Source organism: Euleptes europaea, chromosome 18 (assembly GCF_029931775.1).
Source record: "Euleptes europaea isolate rEulEur1 chromosome 18, rEulEur1.hap1, whole genome shotgun sequence".
NCBI classification, from domain to species: Eukaryota; Metazoa; Chordata; class Lepidosauria; order Squamata; family Sphaerodactylidae; genus Euleptes; species Euleptes europaea.
Window position 1 is genome coordinate 32,512,797 of NC_079329.1, and position 19,814 is coordinate 32,532,610.

The following is a 19,814-nucleotide window of genomic DNA, read 5'->3' on the forward strand; positions in this document are numbered from 1 at the left end:
AGACTCCAGCATAATTTTAAATTGTTCTTCTGAAGTTTATCAAGAAATGAGAGGAAAGGCCTCCTGCGTGAAGATGTGAACCACACCAGAGACAACATGCCAGGCTTCGAACCATATCACGCAACATTCACACTGCACAGATAGTGAGGTGATGCTCATACAATGAGCAGTGACCTATATACTGTGTTGGATTCAACAATCATTTCCACTCGTGGTTATACTCCTGTAGAAAAACTAGGTTCACAACTTGGGAGCGCTGCTTGCCAAAGTAGTCCCCTGAAAAGGTGGCTGCTGTGGTTAAGAGTGCTTTTGTCCGATATGCCTCAATTACCTTCAGTTGCCCAATAAAGTAATTCAGGAGAGGTTATCAGGAGTAAACGATTCTTTTATTAGGCCAATAAAAGAACAGCGTGTGTGGAGATGCTCATAAAAGTGTCAGAGCATTCCACCCAGAACAAAGAAAGACATTGTGTTTTATAGACGTTAGGATGGACAGCAATAATCATAGTTACGTATAATCATCAGAGCCAATACACATTAGATTCGTGTGTGTGTGTGTGTGTGTGTGTGTGTGTGTGTGTGTGTGTGTGTATACAATCATTAGCATATTCAGTTAGCGTGGTCTTTAAGGCGTTCACTTTAGGTGGCTATATGATCCCTAATGAAAAACCGAAACTTAACATTCTTATCTGACACTCCTGGTGTCTTAAATCAAAGGTTTAGGCCTTGTTAAGGCGGCTGGCTGTACCAGCCGAGCAAGGATGATCTCACTGGCATCTGATTAGCAATGGCTGTTAGCTTATGCTAACCCAGTGATCACACACTAGTGAATCTGAACCAAAGATTAATTCTTTTACCCCTTATACATGGGACAGTGCCTTTAAAGAATAGATATGTGCTTGATGTTATGCTCTTATACCTGAGCATAACACCTTATAAATCTGTGAGTATTCATACATGTGAAAGAATATATATTTTCCCATAAATGAAGTTTATAGGCACTTCATGTCCAGCTTCAACTGGTGCATCAGCTGCACCCATTCCTGCACCCATTCAGTCAGATCTAGCCACAATAATCCATGCCTTAATTACAGCTAGACTGGACTATTGCAATGCACTCTACTTGGAGCTATCCTTGAAGACTGTTTTGAGGTGGCAGATACTGCAGAATGCTGTGGCTAGACTCCTGGTCTGGGCCAGCCATCATGAACAGATGACCCTGATACTACCGCAATTACACTGGCTACTGTTCTTCTTCCAAGCCCAATTCAAAGTGTTGGTTTTGTCATTAACAGCTCATTCCTGAGCCTTGAGGCAGCTGGGGACAGCGTAGCCGAGGGTCTGCCGTGGCGCCTCCAAAGAGGTTACCTGGGTGCTGCAAGGCTTTTAAAAAGTTGACAAGGAAAATGGGGCTTTTCCCCCCATAGAAAACAGCCATGCTGCACCAGGAAAAACCTGATGCAGCAATGCTGTTGTTCAAGGGAGTGTTCCTGGGCTGGAGTGGGTTTGGAAGCTGACTATGCTTCCCCCCCCCCCCACACACACACACACACTGGCACCACATTTCTCTTCTGGGATTTATGTCCCAGAGAGACTGCGGCGTCGGAGGAGTGGCATGTAGCTCCGGGGCACCCAGGCGCCAACAGAACTGCACCCGCTGCCAGCTGGCAGCAGGGCCACGCCACCTCCAGACCACTTTCAGCCCCCTACCTCAGGAATGGGCTGTTAAAGTCCTAAGTGGCTTGGGACTGATGTATCTGAAGGACCATCTTCTCCCATATGTTCCTGCCCAGAATTAATATCACAGAGAGAGGTCATCCTTCCTGAATCTCACCAATCAAAGATGATCGTCTGGTGGATATACCAGAAAGACTTTTCAGTGGCAGCCCCATGATTATATAACAACCTTCCTTATACTCTTCCTCTTTCCTCTTTCCTTCTCTCCTTCCCTCTTACTAGCCAACCTTTCTTTTATCTATCCCGCCAGTCTTCGGCTTTATTTTTTACTTAATTTATACCTCACTTTTCTCCGCTATGTGGACCAAAGCAACTTACATCATTCTCCTCTCCTCCATTTTATCTTCCCAATAACATTGCAAGGTAGATTTGACAGAGAGAGAGAGAGAGAGAGAGAGAGAGAGAGAGAGAGAGAGAGAGAGAGAGAGAGAGAGAGAGAGAGAGAGAGATTGGCCTAAGGTAGGGTTGCCAACCTGTGGTTGGTGGCTGGAGATCTCCTGTTATTACAACTGATCTCCAGCTGGTAGAGATCAATTCACCAGGAGAAAATGGCCACTTTGGCAATTGGGCTCTATGGCATTGAAGTCCCTCCCCTCTCCAAACCCTGCCCTCCTCAGGCTCCACTCCAAAAACCTCCAGCTAGTGGTAAAGAAGGACCTGGCAATCCTATGCCAAGGTCATCTAGCAAACGTCCATGCCAGAATGCTGTTTTGAGTGGTTCTGATGCTTTGACTGCTGACACACTAACAATTATGCCACACTGGCTCTCAGCTTTCCCTCCTTCCTTCCCCCAGCACCCTCTTCCTGGTAAAAGTCTGACCAAACTGCAAAAGATGTATGGCAACAAGTTGCTCCAGTTACTTGTGGGGTAGCCACTGCTGGGCCCACGCAAGTCTGACAGGTTGTGTGGAGGTTGCCACTGGGCCCAGGTGAATTGCATGGCATCATAGCCACCACCACACCTGGGTGGGTTACACAAATTACATGTAGCAAGTGGCCTGGTGGTTATTGCTAGCCAGATCCTAATTAATTCTGGACTGGAAGGAGGGGAGCATGGGTGGACTGGGAAGCCAAAATAGCCATGAAAAGTGCCCTGTCTCCCCTCCATGCCTTTTACTGACAGAAACCAAGGCTTGAAGGCTGGCAATACTGTGAGGATTAGGTATGCCACTGAGGGCATTCATTTTTTAAACCTACAGGCACTGTTTCGCTTCAACCCTCTTTTTATTTCAGATTTTTCTGCAAGCCCTGAGGTTTGTAGAATGATCTGTCTTGTCTGTTCTTGGCTCCAATCTCATGTATCCAGAGATCTGGCCATGTTGAGAATTAGTTATATTGATGAATGTTAAATGGGGCTTTGGGAGAATGAGAGACCCATGACTTGCCTAAAACCATTCACAATGCCAAGAAATGCAGAGATACTCCAGTCTAAGCCTATTAGACAGAAACAACTCTGCATTAGATTGCACTATTAGTGAGGTTGTGGTTGTGGTGAGATCTGAATAGTTGACATTGTAAATTATCATTACAATCAGTGCCAGCTGTATGATGAAGTGTTTTTTTTTTCTTATAAGGGACACTTCTTCTAATGTTAATGCAGAATCTACATTGACCAGAACCCTTATGTTACAAATGACATTTTCCTTAAAAAAACAACAACAACAGTGATCAAGTAAGTAATGTGCAAGGGACTTGAAGCTTCATGTCTGAAAACTTTGACAGGTTTTTTTTTTTTAGCAGCTCAGAGTGGAAAAAGAAGAAACTACCCTAAACTCAAGGGGAAAGTATGATCCCCCCCCCCCCGCATTATTCAGCTAAGCATCTGCCATCAGCTGGGCCATGTGTGAATTGATATGATAAACACAGAGTGCGGGAGAAGCAGCAGCTGCGTCCCAGGGACAGGAACGTGGCTCTCCCCGACTGCAGCACCCATCCCGCTTAATAATTGCAAAGTTCATTTCAAAGTTAGTTGGCAGGCACACCTGATGCCTGCTCTGACTGCACTTGTTGCTGGCGCAATTAGACCTAATTGCAGGGGGCAGCCTGGATTGGTGCCTAAGGGGATTGCCTCTTTGGAGCAGTCCTTCACCAGGCGTGCAGGTAACCATAGGTTACAGTAAATGTCATTCATTAAGCCAGAGCCGCGAGTTTGTGTGTGTGAGCTGCTGAGTCAATGCAGATGAGAAAGTTTCATCGAGGGCTTCCTTCCAACTTACTTGTTAATGTCTCGATAGGCCTCTGCTGTGAATACATGCTGTGAATACATTGTGCACAAGCATCCTGTGCAAAGGAAAAACACTGTGACTTTAATAAACTGGGCAGACAATACATAGGCACTAGGGTTGCCAACCTCCAGGTGGTGGCTGGAGATCTCCCGCTATTGCAACTGAGCTCCAGCTAGGGTTGTTAGCCAAAATAGTGGAACCCCTCCCCGCCCCTGCCAATCAGGCAGAGAGGAGACGACAAAGGAGGATTAAAGATTTATTATTCAGCTGAATAAGGCTCCAGCCCAAAGCAGAAGACAGCACTTTTAGTCCAGCATAAGATTATATACTTGCCAAGATGTCAATCATTACACACATCATGTTCTCCTCCTCTTCACATCATTCTTTCCCCACCTTAGACATACAAAGTAGGGTTGCCAACTACCAGGAGATCTCCTGCTATTACAACTTATCTCCAGCCGATAAGAGATCAGTTCCCCTGGCCATTGGACTCTATGGCATTGCAGCCCTTCCCCTCCGCAAACCCTGCCGCCCTTAGGCTCCATCCCAAAAACCTCCCGCCGGTAGCAAAAGGGGACCTGGCAACCCTAATACAAAGTCATGTTAAGCCCACATCACGTCTTTCCATATGACCCATGATCAGAAAACGGAGGCGATTGACACATTTACACATATACAATATGCAGTCAATTTGATGTGCAGCTCTTATAAAATTGTTTAGAAAAAGGAAGCTCACTGGGTGACCTTGGGCCTGCCTCTCTTTCTTAGTCTGACCTACCTTACAGGTTGTTGTTGTGAGGATAAAATAGAGGAAGGAAGAATGATGCTGTAAGAGGCTATGGGTCCCCATCAGGGAAAAAAGCACCATATGAATATCTAAATAAATCAGTGACAATAGTTCAATAGTCTTTCCTTTTAAGGGAAGACTGGGTACTTTTGTCTTTTCTCTCTGTTTTCTGGAACTGGTTATCCTTAGGGTTGCCAACTTCCAGGTACTAGCTGGAGATCGCCAGCTATTACAACAGATCTCCAGCTGATAGAGATCAGTTCACCTGGAGAAAATGGCCGCTTTGGTGACTGGACTCTATGGCATTGAAGTCCCTCCCGAAACCCCGCCTTCCTCTGGCTCTGCCCCAAAAACCTCCTGCTGGTGGCGAAGAGGGACCTGGCAACCCTAATTATCCTTATCTGTATTTATGTGTGTTTGTGTGAGTTTGTGTGTTTTCTGTATTACTCTTATTTTGTCTCATTGGAGTTTGTTAAAATGTGTTTGGGAAAGTGTGTTTGGGAAGCCGCTTCAAGCCCAAAGGAAAGGTTGGATATAAATATTTTAATAAATAAATTAAAATAAAATACCTGAGTGATTGGAGGGAATGGACAATGAAAATTCAAGCATTTATTTTAAATCCAGTTTTGGCTACAGTTTGCAAAAGAAGAAGAAGAAGAAGAAGAAGAAGAAGAAGAAGAAGAAGAAGAAGAAGAAGAAGAAGAAGAAGAAGAAGAAGAAGAAGAAGAAGAAGAAGAAGAAGAAGAAGAAGAAGACACAATCACTTTTGCTGTTTGCAGTGCTGACCAGAAGGGAATTTGATGGATAGACTGACAGATCCTTATAATATTATAGATCATTAAGTTGCAAGATGGAAATGCACATATGGGGAATTTAGTTAATGTAGTCAAAGAGGAGCAATATTTTGGTATTACTGGCCTATGCCCCTACAAATCCAGGGATTTAGAAACCACTGAACATGTTTTCCTAAACTGTAACTTTTACACTATACCCCGTTCTAAGTTTATTGAGTCGAAACCAGGGACGGACTGCCAGTTTGAGTGCGCCACGCTCAATTTAAGCTCCTGGGGAGGACCGGAGTGGGAACCCCGCCTCAAGCCCCTTGTAAGGGCTCCCGCACGCGACGAGGCATGCGCCAGTTCGCCTTGCCCCCGAGCCTCAGCGACCTGCCGACCTGGCTCCTGCCACCCCCACTGCTGGTTCCATTTATCCGGCCCCGGCCGATGACCTGCGAACCCGGCTCCCCCCACCTTCCGATGCCGGTTTCGTTTCTCCGGCTAAGGCACCAAAGGTTCTCTAATGGGAACCTTAATAACTATAGCCCCTATTGAAATTATGGCGGACATCTGATTGATGTAGCCCCATGTACTCCCACAAGAAATACATCATATGCGGAACAGTGAACCAGTGTTGGGGCTTCTGGGAAGGGTCATTACAGCCCAAGACACAACTACTGTTTTGACATTATACAATGAATTAATTTGATCCTTCAATGTATGTCTGGTTAAGATTGTAAGACGTTATTTCTTTTTTCTCTTTATTAACTGCTGTTTGTTGTTCAGCTCAGGCTTCAGCACAATGATGTAGCACTTGGGGAAAAAAATACAACCCAGTAAGCCAGCACCAGAGGCTAAGATACTAAAGATCTCCACAACCACTATGGATTTCCCTTTGGTGCTCAGGTAAGTAGGAATGAAGGATAGCCAAACACTGCAAAAGACCAACATGCTGAAAGTGATCAATTTGGCTTCATTGAAACTGTCTGGCAACTTCCTAGCGAAGAAAGCAACGGTGAAGCTACTAATTGCAAGGAGGCCCATATAGCCTAAGAGACAATAAAAAAGGGTAGCTGAGCCCTCGTTACATTCCACTATGATTTGGTCATGGAATGAGTGCCTGTCCATGTCCAGGAAGGGAGGAGAAGAAGTTAGCCAAAGAGTACATATGCCAACTTGAATAAAGGAAGAGGAAAGGACAATAGAGTTCGTCATTTTTTTCCCTATCCAGTTCTTCATCTTAGATCCTGGTTTGGTAGCCATGAATGCAAATACCACAGTGATGGTTTTGGCCAATACAGTGGAGAGTGCCACAGAGAAGACAATGCCAAAGGTAATTTGTCGGAGAAGGCAGGTCATTTTAATTGGCTGCCCAATGAAGAGTAAACAGCAGAGGAAGCACAGAAGGAGAGAGATGAGGAGAATGTAAGTGAGGCTCCGGTTGTTGGCTTTGACTAAGGGAGTTTCCTGATGCTTCACAAATGTCCCAAGCACCAAAGCTGTTGTCAGAGCGAAACAAATATCAAACAAAGCTAAAGTGATCCCTAATGGTTCTTCGTAAGAAAGGTAGGTTATAACCTTTGGAATGCACTGATTTTGGCCCTTCTTGGAATATTGATCTTCTGGACAATTGACACAGGCATCCATGTCTGGAAAAAAGAGAAGAGGTTATAAATATGTGAAAACATTAATCAACATTGAGGGAAATCGATTCCCATAATTTGATAATGTGCTCTTGCTTTTTGTGCTACCATAGAGTTTTGTCCAAATCCTAGAGCATTGCATGGCTATCACATTTAGGGTTGCCAATAGGGTTGCCAGCCTCCGGGTACTAGCTGGAGATCTCCCGCTATTACAACTGATCTCCAGCCAATAGAGATCAGTTCACATGGAGAAAATGGCCACTTTGGCAATTGGACTGTATGGCATTGAAGTCCCCATCCCAAACCCCATCCTCCTCAGGATCCGCCTCCAGCTATTTCCCAACCTGGAGCTGGTAACCTTAATCACAGTGTAGGGTTGTCAGGTGCCCGCTGCTGGCAGGCAAACCCCTGGCAATTGACACTTCTGCCCGCCGACATCCTGAGGGCCAGGGGCAAATGTGCACACATGAGCGCATACTGAACGTGCATACTGCGAGCGTCACTTCCAGTTTAGAACCGGAAGTTCTGCCTCGCGAGGGGCCTTATACCTCTTAGTTTGAGTGGTAAAGGGCCAGGTGGTAAAGGGTTCTAAAGTGGCAAAGGGTTCTAAACGGGAAGTGAAGCACATGTGTCGGCTTGCACGCGCATGCATGCCGCACACACACACTTGCACACAAAAGCCTCCCACTGGAGGAGAAGAGGGACCTGACAACCCTACATTGGAGCCATGTTGTCACGTCCAGTAATTGCTGGACGTGATGTTGCATCATCAGCATGGTGCCATTTTCTACCATTTATCCCCCCCCCCCCACTCCCAGGCATAGGCTTGTCTTCAGCTCATTCCTTTGCAGGGAGAATCTGTCTGTTTCATTCTTTTCCTCTTTTGCAGAAATTCAATAAGTGCCTTTTATGATTCTGCAATTCAGACATTGAAACGTTTAATCAGGTTTCTAACCTGAAAGCCTCATTGCAGCAGATTGTTCTACACAGAGATGCTACATATGCCAATGTGCCCCCAGATTCATATGAAATTGCCTTCTTAATTACAGTTATAATACTTAGCATTAACATAGTATTTAAGGCCGGCTAAATCATTTGGTCTGGCCCATTGTGGGTCCTGGCAGATCTCTAACTCAGAAGGATCTAAGACTTCTGAGTGTTAACCCTTTCCCACCCAGGCCATGGAGAAACGTATTCCCTCTGTACTACAAGTGGGTAGCCATGGCAGTCTGCAGTAGAAGAGCAAGATTCAAGTCCAGTTGTACCTTAAAGACCAACCAGATTTCTAGGGTATAACCTTTTGAGAGTCAAAGCTGATGAAGGGAGCTTTGACTCTTGAAAGCTTATACCAGGGAAATCTGTTTGGTCTTTAAGGTATTACTGGACTTGAATCTTGAAGTTCTTTCCTGGGGACACCGCACACGTGTCTACAGGTGGGGTCCATTTGGATTAACTATGGATGACTACAGAGAGCTTAACAGGACAGCTTCCCCTGGAATTGCTTAACTTGTTGATCGCCCTGTTTTTGTGACCTGCATTCCCCAATTTGTGTCATTTACCAGGTTTTCACAGCATTTCCCATCTTTGGTGTATTTTATTGCACTGCCTTTTGATCAGGGTTCTTTTCTCACTTTTCATTCTGTGTTCCTGTGTTTGATAAAGATCAAACAGTTCATGTCAAAGTTGCCTTTTCTCTCCCCCCTCATGTACTTTATTCAGAAATATCACCCCCAAGATTCTGCCTGTGTATACACAGATTTAAGATCCCAGAAGGCATAAGAGTCTCATGTGTAAAGGCCACACACACCTCCCTTAGGGTTGCCAACCTCCAGGTGGTTGCTGCAGATCTCATGCTATTATAACTGATCTCCAGGTGGTAGAGATCAGTTCCTCTGGAGAAAATGGCTGCTTTGGCCATTGGACTCTATGGCATTGAAGTCCCTCCCCTCTCCAAACCCTGCCCTCCTCAGACTCCACCCCCAAAATCTCCTGGTAATTCCCAACCCAGAGCTGGCAACCCTAGTCCACCCTTCCTAGTTTCTCACTAACAGAATGGTTCCAATTCCCTTCAGGTCACAGGTTTCATAGCCCATCCTCCCATTAGTTTAGTTGAACATATCTGTTATGGGATATGGTTGATATATCTGTGCACTATGTCTCCTACCTGATGAAATTCGTACTCAACGACTTTTGGAAGATAGTAACCCATTAATCTCGAGACGTGTGGCTGAACTTTGTGCCGCTATATATAAGGCACGGAAAGATGTAAGTCATAAATAGTAAATACTATTAGATAAACCTTTTAGAAGTTATAATATGGTCCATTTCAGAAATGGGATTTTATTGGGATCATGTCAATAATTTTTATCTATGGATTTGTTGAGCAATTAACATTGTTTTATGGTGATCGTATGTTATTTTGATTTGGTCAAATGACTGTAAATTAAAGATTGATTGATTGATTGATTGATTGATTGATTGTCTCCTACCTTTTTGTTCAGAGATCATCCCTTCTGGACATGAAGTACAATCATAGCAGCAAAAGCTTCCTTCCTTTTTTTTCTTGTGGTAACCAGGATTACAGTTGTCATTACACACAGAAAGAGGCAGGACCTGTCCACAAAGATAAAGGGAGATAAGATGAACTTCAGATTAGATAAGAAAACAATAGCAATTAATTTAAAAAATAAGTTAGTACTAATGTTAAAATTAGTAGACTAGTGAAGACAAGTATTATTATTTAATTGCAAAAGCATCAACATTATAGAGAATGAACGAGCAAGCAAAAATTAAGAGTACCTGTTATTAAGAGTCTAGAACAGTTTATAATTAAGGGAAATTATTGTGATGTTTTCACATTTTTATATGATCACCCAGAACCTTGTTTTTTCTTTTTGATGTATGTATTATATGGCATTACTTTCTATTTTTTATGTATTTTATTATTTTCTATTCTTTATTTGTATTCTTATTGAAATGGAATTAAAAAATCTTTTAAAAAAGAGAGATGAGCTTCAACCCAATGCCTACAAAACGAGGCTGTTGCCTTGGACTAATAGCATCACAGAGATATAAATTACAGCCGGATTCCATTTCAGAGGGTCTCCGCATTGGTCTGCAGTCGAACAGCTAGTTTTAAGTCTCATAGCAACTTAGAGACTTTTTTTTTGAGAGTCAAAGTTATCTGAACTCTTGAAAGCTCTTACTACAAAAAATCTTGTTGGTCTCAAAGGTCCTAGTGGACTGGAATTTAGCTGGAATCAGGTGGCTGTGAACACTTCTGGTGCCCCAATGTCCAGAACATATTGACAGTTAAATATATTACGAAAGTGCTTGAGAAAAGAGGCCCTGGTGTATTTATAAAATGATAGAGACGGTGCCACATTAAAACTGAAGGATCACTAAGATAATGTGAAAAGTTTGTTCTTATATGGTGAGATAAGATTAGAACTGACATTGTTGGGAAGACAGGTTTTTTGAGAGGAACTCAGGCCAAAAGAGTGCTGTCATCATCCTTGGAACAGAAGGACTCTACATGTACAAACAGGTAAATATTTTTAGCACTCTCCATATACAGAAGGGAGGTAACTAGCATTTTTTTAAAAAAAGAATGCAAAAATAGCACCTGAATAGTCGGTAAGACATTGTATGGTTCAAATGGAAAATGGTTAAAGCTGTTCATAGCCTCGGGCATCTGCAGACATCTAAGTCATATGTGTCTTACCTGGTTAAAGTTTCTAGGCCAAACAATTAAATCATTATTAAGAGTTAACTCTTTTCCTTGCGGAGCTTGAGGATCCAGTCTTCCAATTTTGACTTTCACAAATGAGTTATTTGGGAAAGTTACCCAGTTTATAATATCAAAACCTGCTACTAAATCTCCATTGTGATCAAAATGTGAAGTTTCTCCGGCACTGTTGTTGAACACCATGGTCCTTAGAAAGTGATTGAGCTAGGGTGTTAAAGAAGAGAAAAGAAAAATCCACCATGGGTGTAATCTTTACAAAGAAGATTAGAATATACAAGTGGGGGCTCATGAGACTCGCAGGGGGAGAATCCCATCTCCCCCTCACAGGGAGGAATCCCTTGGCCAGCCCCAGCTCTCTGCACTGGAGACAGCCCCCGCTGCAGAGAGCAAAACCGAGCCGTCCCTGGAGCAGTGTCCATGGCAGTAGCGCAGTCTGGGAGCCACTCTCAGCATCTGCCTCTTTGGCCTGGCCTGGTGGCCGACCCGGGTTTTGGCGGCAGTGGCAGCCAGTGCCATTTTGAAAGAGCATTTGCAGATGTTGTTGAAATAATCATACTTGGGAAATACCCCGAGTCTGAAGAAACATCTGTTTGGGATGAGTGTGCCCCCATCTGTGGATTTAAGTATCCACAGGCACGGGGCACATCTTGGAAATAGATATATAGATTAGCTTATATAGATGAAGACTATTCTGATTTTGAACTCTAATTTTATTTTGCTATTGCAAAGTTATTCTGGCTCAAGACACAGTCGGTATGTTATCCTATGGTTGGCACAATTTACTTAAATGGGTTTACATAGCTTGAGTTATCACAGCTTCTAAATCATATGATAGCATGCTTTAAGCTATAATGCAGATCTTTGAGGTATCATTACCTGCCATGGCTGCAAATTCTGAAACTCCAGTCTTCTGTGATTCAGTCTTGGAGTACATATTGCATTCAAAGCATGTGCCACAGCATACACAGCATTGTAGATAATGTAGCTGTGGCTAGTCATGCTCATTTCAAACAGAATCAAAGGAAGACTCTCTAGCTTCTCTTCCCCAGTGCAGGTTTTCTCGTGCTCCACATCCTTACTAGATACTGCCAATGAACAGCTAAATGCCTGTTCCCAGAATTCCTGGAGAAACCCATCTCCTTTTCTCCAGGATGGCTTTATGGTCTGAAGAAATTTTATGAATCCGGGTGGCTGACTGTGGTGATCTGTGAAGGATATAGCCCCATGGAAGGTTTGGGTATCCCACAGTTTTTTAAAGGACAGGGAGGAGAAATCCCAGCGGGATGTTGCAATCCATATTTTACCCAGAGTTAGACCTGAAGATATTTCTGCTAAGGTCATCAACATTTTCAAAGCCTCTATTGATGGGGGTTCTGAATACACTAAATATGCATTAGCTCTGCTGTCCACAAGAACTGGATATTTTCCCAGCAGTCTGAAAAATGCATCTAGGGCAACATCCAAGTAATTCCGTTCTGGTGTTCTTAATGTGAAGGCAGAGCAGATGCTATGTAGAGAAAGCATGGGAATCACCATCTGCAAGAACCTGTCTCCATTGTCATCATTCACAGCAAAGAGTCCAATCCATGTCCATCTGAAATGGCAAAGGAGCTGCATGATTCCCCTGTACTGATAGGCTTCACTTGGGACCATCTGGTACAAGGAAGGGAACAGCATATTTTTACTTGGAGCTGGGGAAAATGATCCATAAGTGAACTGGAACAAAGTAAAGTTATTTTTAGACGGTTGCAAAACACAGTTACACTACACTTGTGGAATATTCATACCTTGTGCACCTGATATACCTGTGGAATCTTGTAAATAGACAAAATGGTGACCATATCAGCAGTGGCTTCTGGGTCAATCCCTCCAATTGCAGTTATAAGATTTTTCTTTGTATCACATTTGAAATTGGGTATAAACCTATGTATAGAAAATAGATTTAGGGTAACCTTATAGGTAATCTTTGCAAGGTAGTAATTACTGAGGACATGGAAGCCCAAAGTGATGTTTGGTAAAATGTAGGGATTCTCGTTGATCTCTTCTACAGCAAATGCCAAAGCCAAGATATTCTGGTAATTCTTTACCACGGAACTGTAATGAGAGTTACAGAATAGTTAGCTGAACAGTAAACTTTCTAGTCATTTCAACAGATAATAATTTTATATGAAAAGCTTTATTTGTTGACTTCTGCCTAAAATATTGCTACTGATAGAGGACAAAGGCAGGCCACCTTTCTTGGCCCTACACAGTTTTGCATGTTTTTAAAGGTTTAAATGTAACCCTAAAACTGTATGAAAAAGTCATTTCAACAAGCAGTAAATTAGATGCTTCTTTTGGTTTGAGGCACCCAAAGTAACCATTGTGTTCCACTTTTGGATGATCAGCTAACCAAAGTTACTTTACCTATACCATGGTTTCACATCAAGTCTGAAGAGAGCCAACTGCCTAATCATTATTTTCCTCAGTTTTTATGTTGTGAGCGTTTTTCAGAAAGGAAAAAAAAATCCTTACATAGGTTTATCAGTCAATTTCAGTGAGGGATATTCCATGAAAGTGGGAGCTCTGTAAAACAAGAAGATGTGTGTGATAACTGCACCAAGGACAAGGTTACCAGCCTGATAAAATTCATGAGAAATAGGGAAGGCATCCTCATATATGCTGCAATTAGTTGAATGAGTCTTGCAGACAGCATGACCCAGTAACAAAACCAGCAATATCAGTACCAGCACCATCCTGGTAGCAAGCCTTCTCTTCCGCATGCAGATTTCCATGTTTCCATTTATAACGTTATCTGGATAGCAGCAATTTTATTCTGCACTTTCCTGAATGTCAGACAATGCAGTCAGTACACTGAGGAAAAAAAAAACGTTATCTCACCGCCATTTCTCTGTACCAGTGTCCTGGTCTTATGAGTTTTTAAAAAACAAAACTTCTGTTCATTATTCTCTACGAATAGTGTCTGCCCTCTACAACTTCAGGTTCTTATCTCAGGACCAATGGGCTACAGCAACAGCCCAAGCACTCCGAGGACGAGGTCTCCCGCCTGATAGAACTCATGGTAAACAGGGAGGAGGTCTCTTACATGGCATTTAATGTCACAAGTCTTCCTGCTGTGATGAACCAAACATGTCTCGCATGCAGCAGAAGGCAGCAGCCCAAGCAGCAACACCAAGAGCGACACCATTCTGAGGACAGATTTTCCCTTCAAGATGTATACTGTCAGAAGTAATACCAATAAATCAATAATCAACACTCTTATCCCCTGACCCAATCTTACTTAGGGATAGAGAAGACCAGACACAGAGAGATCTGCTGAAGCATTTATTTGGCCATAATAAATGGGAGACAGCTTAGCACATGCAAGTGCTTCTAGCTGCTCAAAGCATATGGTCCAGTGCTTGCTCTTTTATAGCTATTACAGATGTCCAGCCCTACAGATGCCCCAACGCCAACCCTCTTGGCTTCCCTTGATTGGTCCGCCAAGTTACAGCCTTTCTCCCGGCTGTCCTACAATCCATACATGGCATACATTGACATCATTCAAACACCCATTTCCCATCAAAAAATGGTTAGTTTTGCTGATTTGAACACTTTCAGTTCCCATGTCTTTTTAAGTTGTTTATGGTCATGTGTGCCATTAGTGGGCCATCACTAATCTATCTGATATCAGACTGGCACCTCATTCCAGTTTTGAGTGTTATATGGACTCTTATAATTGCATTCTAACTTTGTTCTTTATTTTCCTTTTGCCTTTCAGGTATCCACTGGGCTTTAGCTAGCTGGATAATTACTCAGAGGGATGCTGATAATTACAGTGGAGAAAATAAATTCTCCAAGTGGTGATTTTGCTGTGGCACCAAACCCCACAAGCCACCTCGGAGGTCCCAGCAGGCCCAGGACAATAGCTTGCTGAGTTTGGGAAGAAGAAAGAAGCAGGTGAAGAGAGCCTTGATAAGTTTCAACTCTCTGAAAGAAAAGTAAAATCAGCCGAATCGAATTATTTTTCCACCAAGTTCATAAGCAAAATTGTTCATGTTTGCTTTACCATAAGATGGGAGCCCTGCTATGAATTTGACCAGCTCCCCAGCTATGCCTATGGTGAAAACTAAAATGACAGCTCACATAATTCTTGAGATCCAGTAATAATGGGACTGAGCACCTGGATCACCAAGCACTTTCTCTAATTCCACCATATAAAGTGTTTTTTCTCAGGTTTATGAAAACATGACAACACCTGAATTACCTATCATTTATTATAGATGAGAACTGACATAAATTTGGGGTTAGAAAGCATGGAGAATGCTGGATTGTGACATTTTCCTCGCTAAGGCTCGCGGGGGGGGGGGACACACGTTTTTGCTTAAAGACAGTCTGCTAACCTAAAACAACTTATCACCTGCATTGATAAGCTACTTAACAGTAGCATGGACTCCAGTACCAAGGCCTGCAACAAACCAAGGTGCCAACTTTGCTCTCATATAAAACTTAGCAACACCATCACTGGGCCCAGCAACGTCAGCCACACTATAGCAGGTTCATACTCCTGTTCATCTTCTAATGTGATTTATGCTACCACATGCCAGCAATGCCCTTCCATCCTCTACACTGGACAAACAATCCAGTCCCGGTGAAAAAAGATTGAACAGTCCAGTCCCGGTGAAAAAAGATTGAACAGACATAAGTCTGACATCAAAAACCACAACATTCAGAACCCATTGGGGAAACATTTTAACTTTCCAGGACATTCAGTTGCTGATGTAACAGTAGCATTTCTCTTACAAAGGGATTTCAAAGGGAGATTAGAAAGAGAGACTGCTGAATTTTAATTAATAATGAAGCTCAAGACACTGCATTCTCCTGGACTGAATAGAGAGCTGGGATTCCTGTCTCATTACCAATGCTAATTTATTGGTGGGCAGATTGTGCAACTCTGAAAAGCACAGTACAAATACAAATGTGGCTGGATATGGCTGGATGGGATGGCCGTGCACAGAAGAAAGGGGTTGACCCAACAGCTGGAGTCACCTACTGGTCCCCAGTTGGGAGTGAGGTTGGGGTCTCCAGGTCCCTTTAGCTTCAGACACAAATGGGGAGAAGATGGTGGCTGCCTGTTGGAAGTGTGTTCTCAGAGCTCTGCTCTTCATTTATTTTAATTAACTTTAGATAAACTTAAGAACATAAGAAAGGCCCTGCTGGATCAGACCAAGGCCCATCAAGTCCAGCAGTCTGTTCACACAGTGGCCAACCAGGCGCCTCTAGGAAGCCCAACAAACAAAACGACTGCAGCAGCATAATCCTGACTGTGTTCCACAGCACCTAAGATAGTAGGCATGCTCCTCTGATCCTGGAGAGAATAGGTATGCAGCATGACTAGTATCCATTCTAACTAATAGCCATGAATATCCCTTTCCTTCATGAATATGTCCACTCCCCTCTTAAAGTCCTCCAAGCAGGCAGCCATCACCACATCCTGGGGCAGGGAGTTCCACAATTTAACTATGCGTTGTGTGAAAAAATACTTCCTTTTATCTGTTTTGAATCTCACCCTCCAGCTTCAGCAGATGACCCCACGTTCTAGTATTATGGGAGAGGGAGAAAAACTTCTGACTCTTCTCTAGGAGAATTTAATGTAGAGCCTTAAATGTGAGTTGACGATGGTTGGGGGCTAACCTTTATCTTATCTGGATGAACGTTTTGACTTTGAAGCCTTATTTTCATTGTGAAGCCAGGAAAAAGGTAAAGGTAAAGGTCCCCTGTGCAAGCATCGGGTCGTTCCTGACCCATGGGGTGATGTCACATCCCTATGTTTACTAGGCAGACTTTGTTTACGGGGTGGTTTGCCAGTGCCTTCCCCACTCATCTTCTCTTTACCCCCAGCAAACTGGGTACTCATTTTACCAACCTCGGAAGGATGGAAGGCTGAGTCAACCTTGAGCCAGCTACCTGAAACCAACTTCCGTTGGGATCGAACTCAGGTTGTGAGCAGAGCTTGGACTGCAGTTCTGCAACTTACCACTCTGCACCACGGGGCTACTAACTGAGCCTGAGTATTAATTAACTGGAACAGCTGGGTTGGGTGTTGATTTGACAGCCTTGGAGTGACAAAGTAAAAGCAAGAACTGAATTATGGGAGTGAAAAGAACTTATTCATTTGAAGAGGCTGGATGGCCATCTGTCGGGAGTGCTTTGATTGTGGGATCCTGCATGGTGGGGGGAGGGTTGGGGTCACTGGGGATGTGGGGGGGAGGTAGTTGTTAGTTTCCTGCATTGGGCAGGGGGTTGGACTAGATGACCCTTGTGGTCCCTTCCAACTCTATGATTCTATGATTCTGTGATACTAGGAATGTTCAACTCCTCTGAGCAAGCAAACGAAGCTAAAGGACTACTTCGCTCCCTTTAAGCATCCAAATAGATATGACTGTTTATCTCAGGAGGAGATTTTTGGCACCCCTGAGGAATTAATGACTATCAGCAACATGATGATTCATGATTTGCATTCACCATCTCCCCCACAACAGTGCAGTAGAACAGAAGGCTAAGTCTTTTAGCAACATAGAGGGCAGTGGGAGACCTAAGGAGGGCCTATGGCTCAGTGGTGGAGCATTTGCTTGGCATGCAGAAGGTTCCAGCTTCAATCTCCGCAATCTCCAGTTCAAATGATGAGGCAGTAGGTGATGCGAAAGACCTCTGCCAGATACCCCAGAGAGCTACTGCCAGCCTGATCAGGCAATGCTGACATTGATGGACCAATGGTTTGATTCAGTATAGGCAGCTTGATGTGTCCTCCTGTCAAGGTGTTCCTTGTTCCTTCCTCCACATCTTTGTAGGTGTGGAAAGGGAGCAGCCACAACCTCCTCCTCCTTGGCAGTAGCTGTGAAGTTTTAAACAGGCCCATGTAGATCTTGCATTCCCAACCCCGTGCTTCATAGACCAGATGGCCCTTGGAGGCTTCTCTCCAACTCTGTCCCAGCAGTCCCTGATGGCCAGGTCCTACCATAGCTGCCGCTTTGTCTTCTGGCTCCATGGGGACACTACCACACGTTGAAGGTGTAGCTAGGGTTGCCAACCTCCAGGTAGTAGCTGGAGATCTCCAGTTATTACAACTGATCTCCAGCCTATAGAGATCAGTTCACCTGGAGAAAATGGCCGCTTTGGCAACTGGACTCTGTGGCATTGAAGTCCCTCCCTTCCCCACACCCCTGTCCTCTTCAGGCTCCACCCCCAAAACCTCCCGCTAATGGTGGAGGTATCTGGCAGCCCTAGGTGTAGCCCTACCATCCAGCTGGTCAGTTAGGGAACAGCCAGTGCTGCCATGCCCAATGATGGTCAGGTGAGAGTGTGTGAGTGGCCCAAGGTCACCCAGCAAGTTTCCAAGGCAGAATGGGGATTCCAACCTGAGTATCCCAGATCTTAGTCTGACAAGTGCAGGGTGCTACAGGATTGGCAAATGGAGCAAACAGGGGCAAAGACCCTAATTAAATATATCCAGAGGCAAACGTTTCATCTTACTGAGTCTCTGCTCCTACCATTTGCCCCCTTCTTACTGAAATGTTTAAATAAGACTGCTGTTTAATGCTATACAATGTGGGTGGAACCAGGGACTGGAATCATTTAACTTGATGGATGGAGGTGCTCTTTTATTTTTGTTGACTTGCATACATAAATAAGCTTGATTTTTTTTAAAAAAATACAATATGCACAAGTTATAGAAAACATATGTTTGGCACCTGGTTGGCAACTGTGTGAACAGACTGCTAGACTTGATGGGCCTTGGTCTGGTCCAGCAGGGCTTTTCTTTTGTTCTTATCCATTCGAAAATATAGTTGAGGAAGGGAAGGAAGAAAAGCAAAATATAATGTTGGATGAGGGAACAGTACATTCTTAGGAAGCTAATAAGGAGAATTGAAAGTTAACATTCCATATACATACACAACATAGAAACTTTTGTTGTTACTTTTCTGATATTCTTTTTAAACATGTAGAAACAAGTCCACCAGAATGCTTGGAAAATGTACTTTCTGGAAGCTTGCTCTCCCTGATCAGTGGCTCACAGATACAGCACTGGAGAGGAAACCAAAGTCAAAAGTTAACAAATGCTGCCCCAGCATCACATTGAACAACAGGGTTTTCTGGGAATGTTGTAATCTATATATAACAATTGATTGACTTCAAGTGGTGGTCTCAGTGCATACATTTCTTCATATGCAATACCATTTACTGGTCAATTAGCATGCTATATTAAATACTTACTCTTGTTTCAGATTTCTGTTTGTTTTAGATTCCTGTGATCCCAGTCCTATCACTTTGCTGATCATGTGTGTCACCCTACTGATTGCATTGATGTACATGGTGTAATCAGCCTCTAAAAGGCTCAAGGGGGGATCTTGAAGCATTTCCATTTTGTCAATCAAATGTGCGAACCAATTGTTTTTGTTTTTTAAGTAGTTGCTTGTGGAAGTAACTTTTCTGCAACTAGGATGCAAATGCCCCATCTATGCTCTGCTAACAAATAAGCAGCACCCTTTTACAAAAGGGATAGCCTTACAATTTGCCTTAGCAAAAACTCAGAATGATATTAGGCTGTTCTAGCGAGCAGCTCATTTTAATGTCACAGTAAAAGAGATTAAAAGGTAAAGGTCCCCTGTGCAAGCACCAGGTCATTCCTGACCCATGGGGTGACGTCACATCCCGACGTTTCCAAGGCAGACTTTGTTTGCGGAGTGGTTTGCCAGTGCCTTCCCCAGTCATCTTCCCTTTACCCCCGGCAAGCTGGGTACTCATTTCACCGACCTCAGAAGGATGGAAGGCTGAGTCAACCTTGGGCCAGCTACCTGAAACCGACTTCCGTCGGGACTGAACTCAGGTCGTGAGCAGAGCTTTTGACTGCAGTACGGC

The 19,814-nt window shown here is 43.6% G+C and overlaps 1 protein-coding gene across 1 annotated transcript; it reads right to left on the minus strand.

Moving 5' to 3' along the window:
- Positions 1-6,269: 6,269 nt before the first annotated feature.
- On the minus strand, positions 6,270-19,318 carry LOC130490865 (vomeronasal type-2 receptor 26-like). Its single transcript, XM_056864669.1, has 5 exons — positions 19,170-19,318; positions 12,704-13,010; positions 11,016-11,120; positions 9,658-9,781; positions 6,270-7,174 (listed from the first exon to the last, which is right to left on the minus strand). The coding sequence occupies exons 1-5, from the start codon at positions 19,316-19,318 to the stop codon at positions 6,270-6,272; spliced, it is 1,590 nt and encodes a 529-aa protein (XP_056720647.1).
- Between the last annotated feature and the right edge of the window lie 496 nt (positions 19,319-19,814).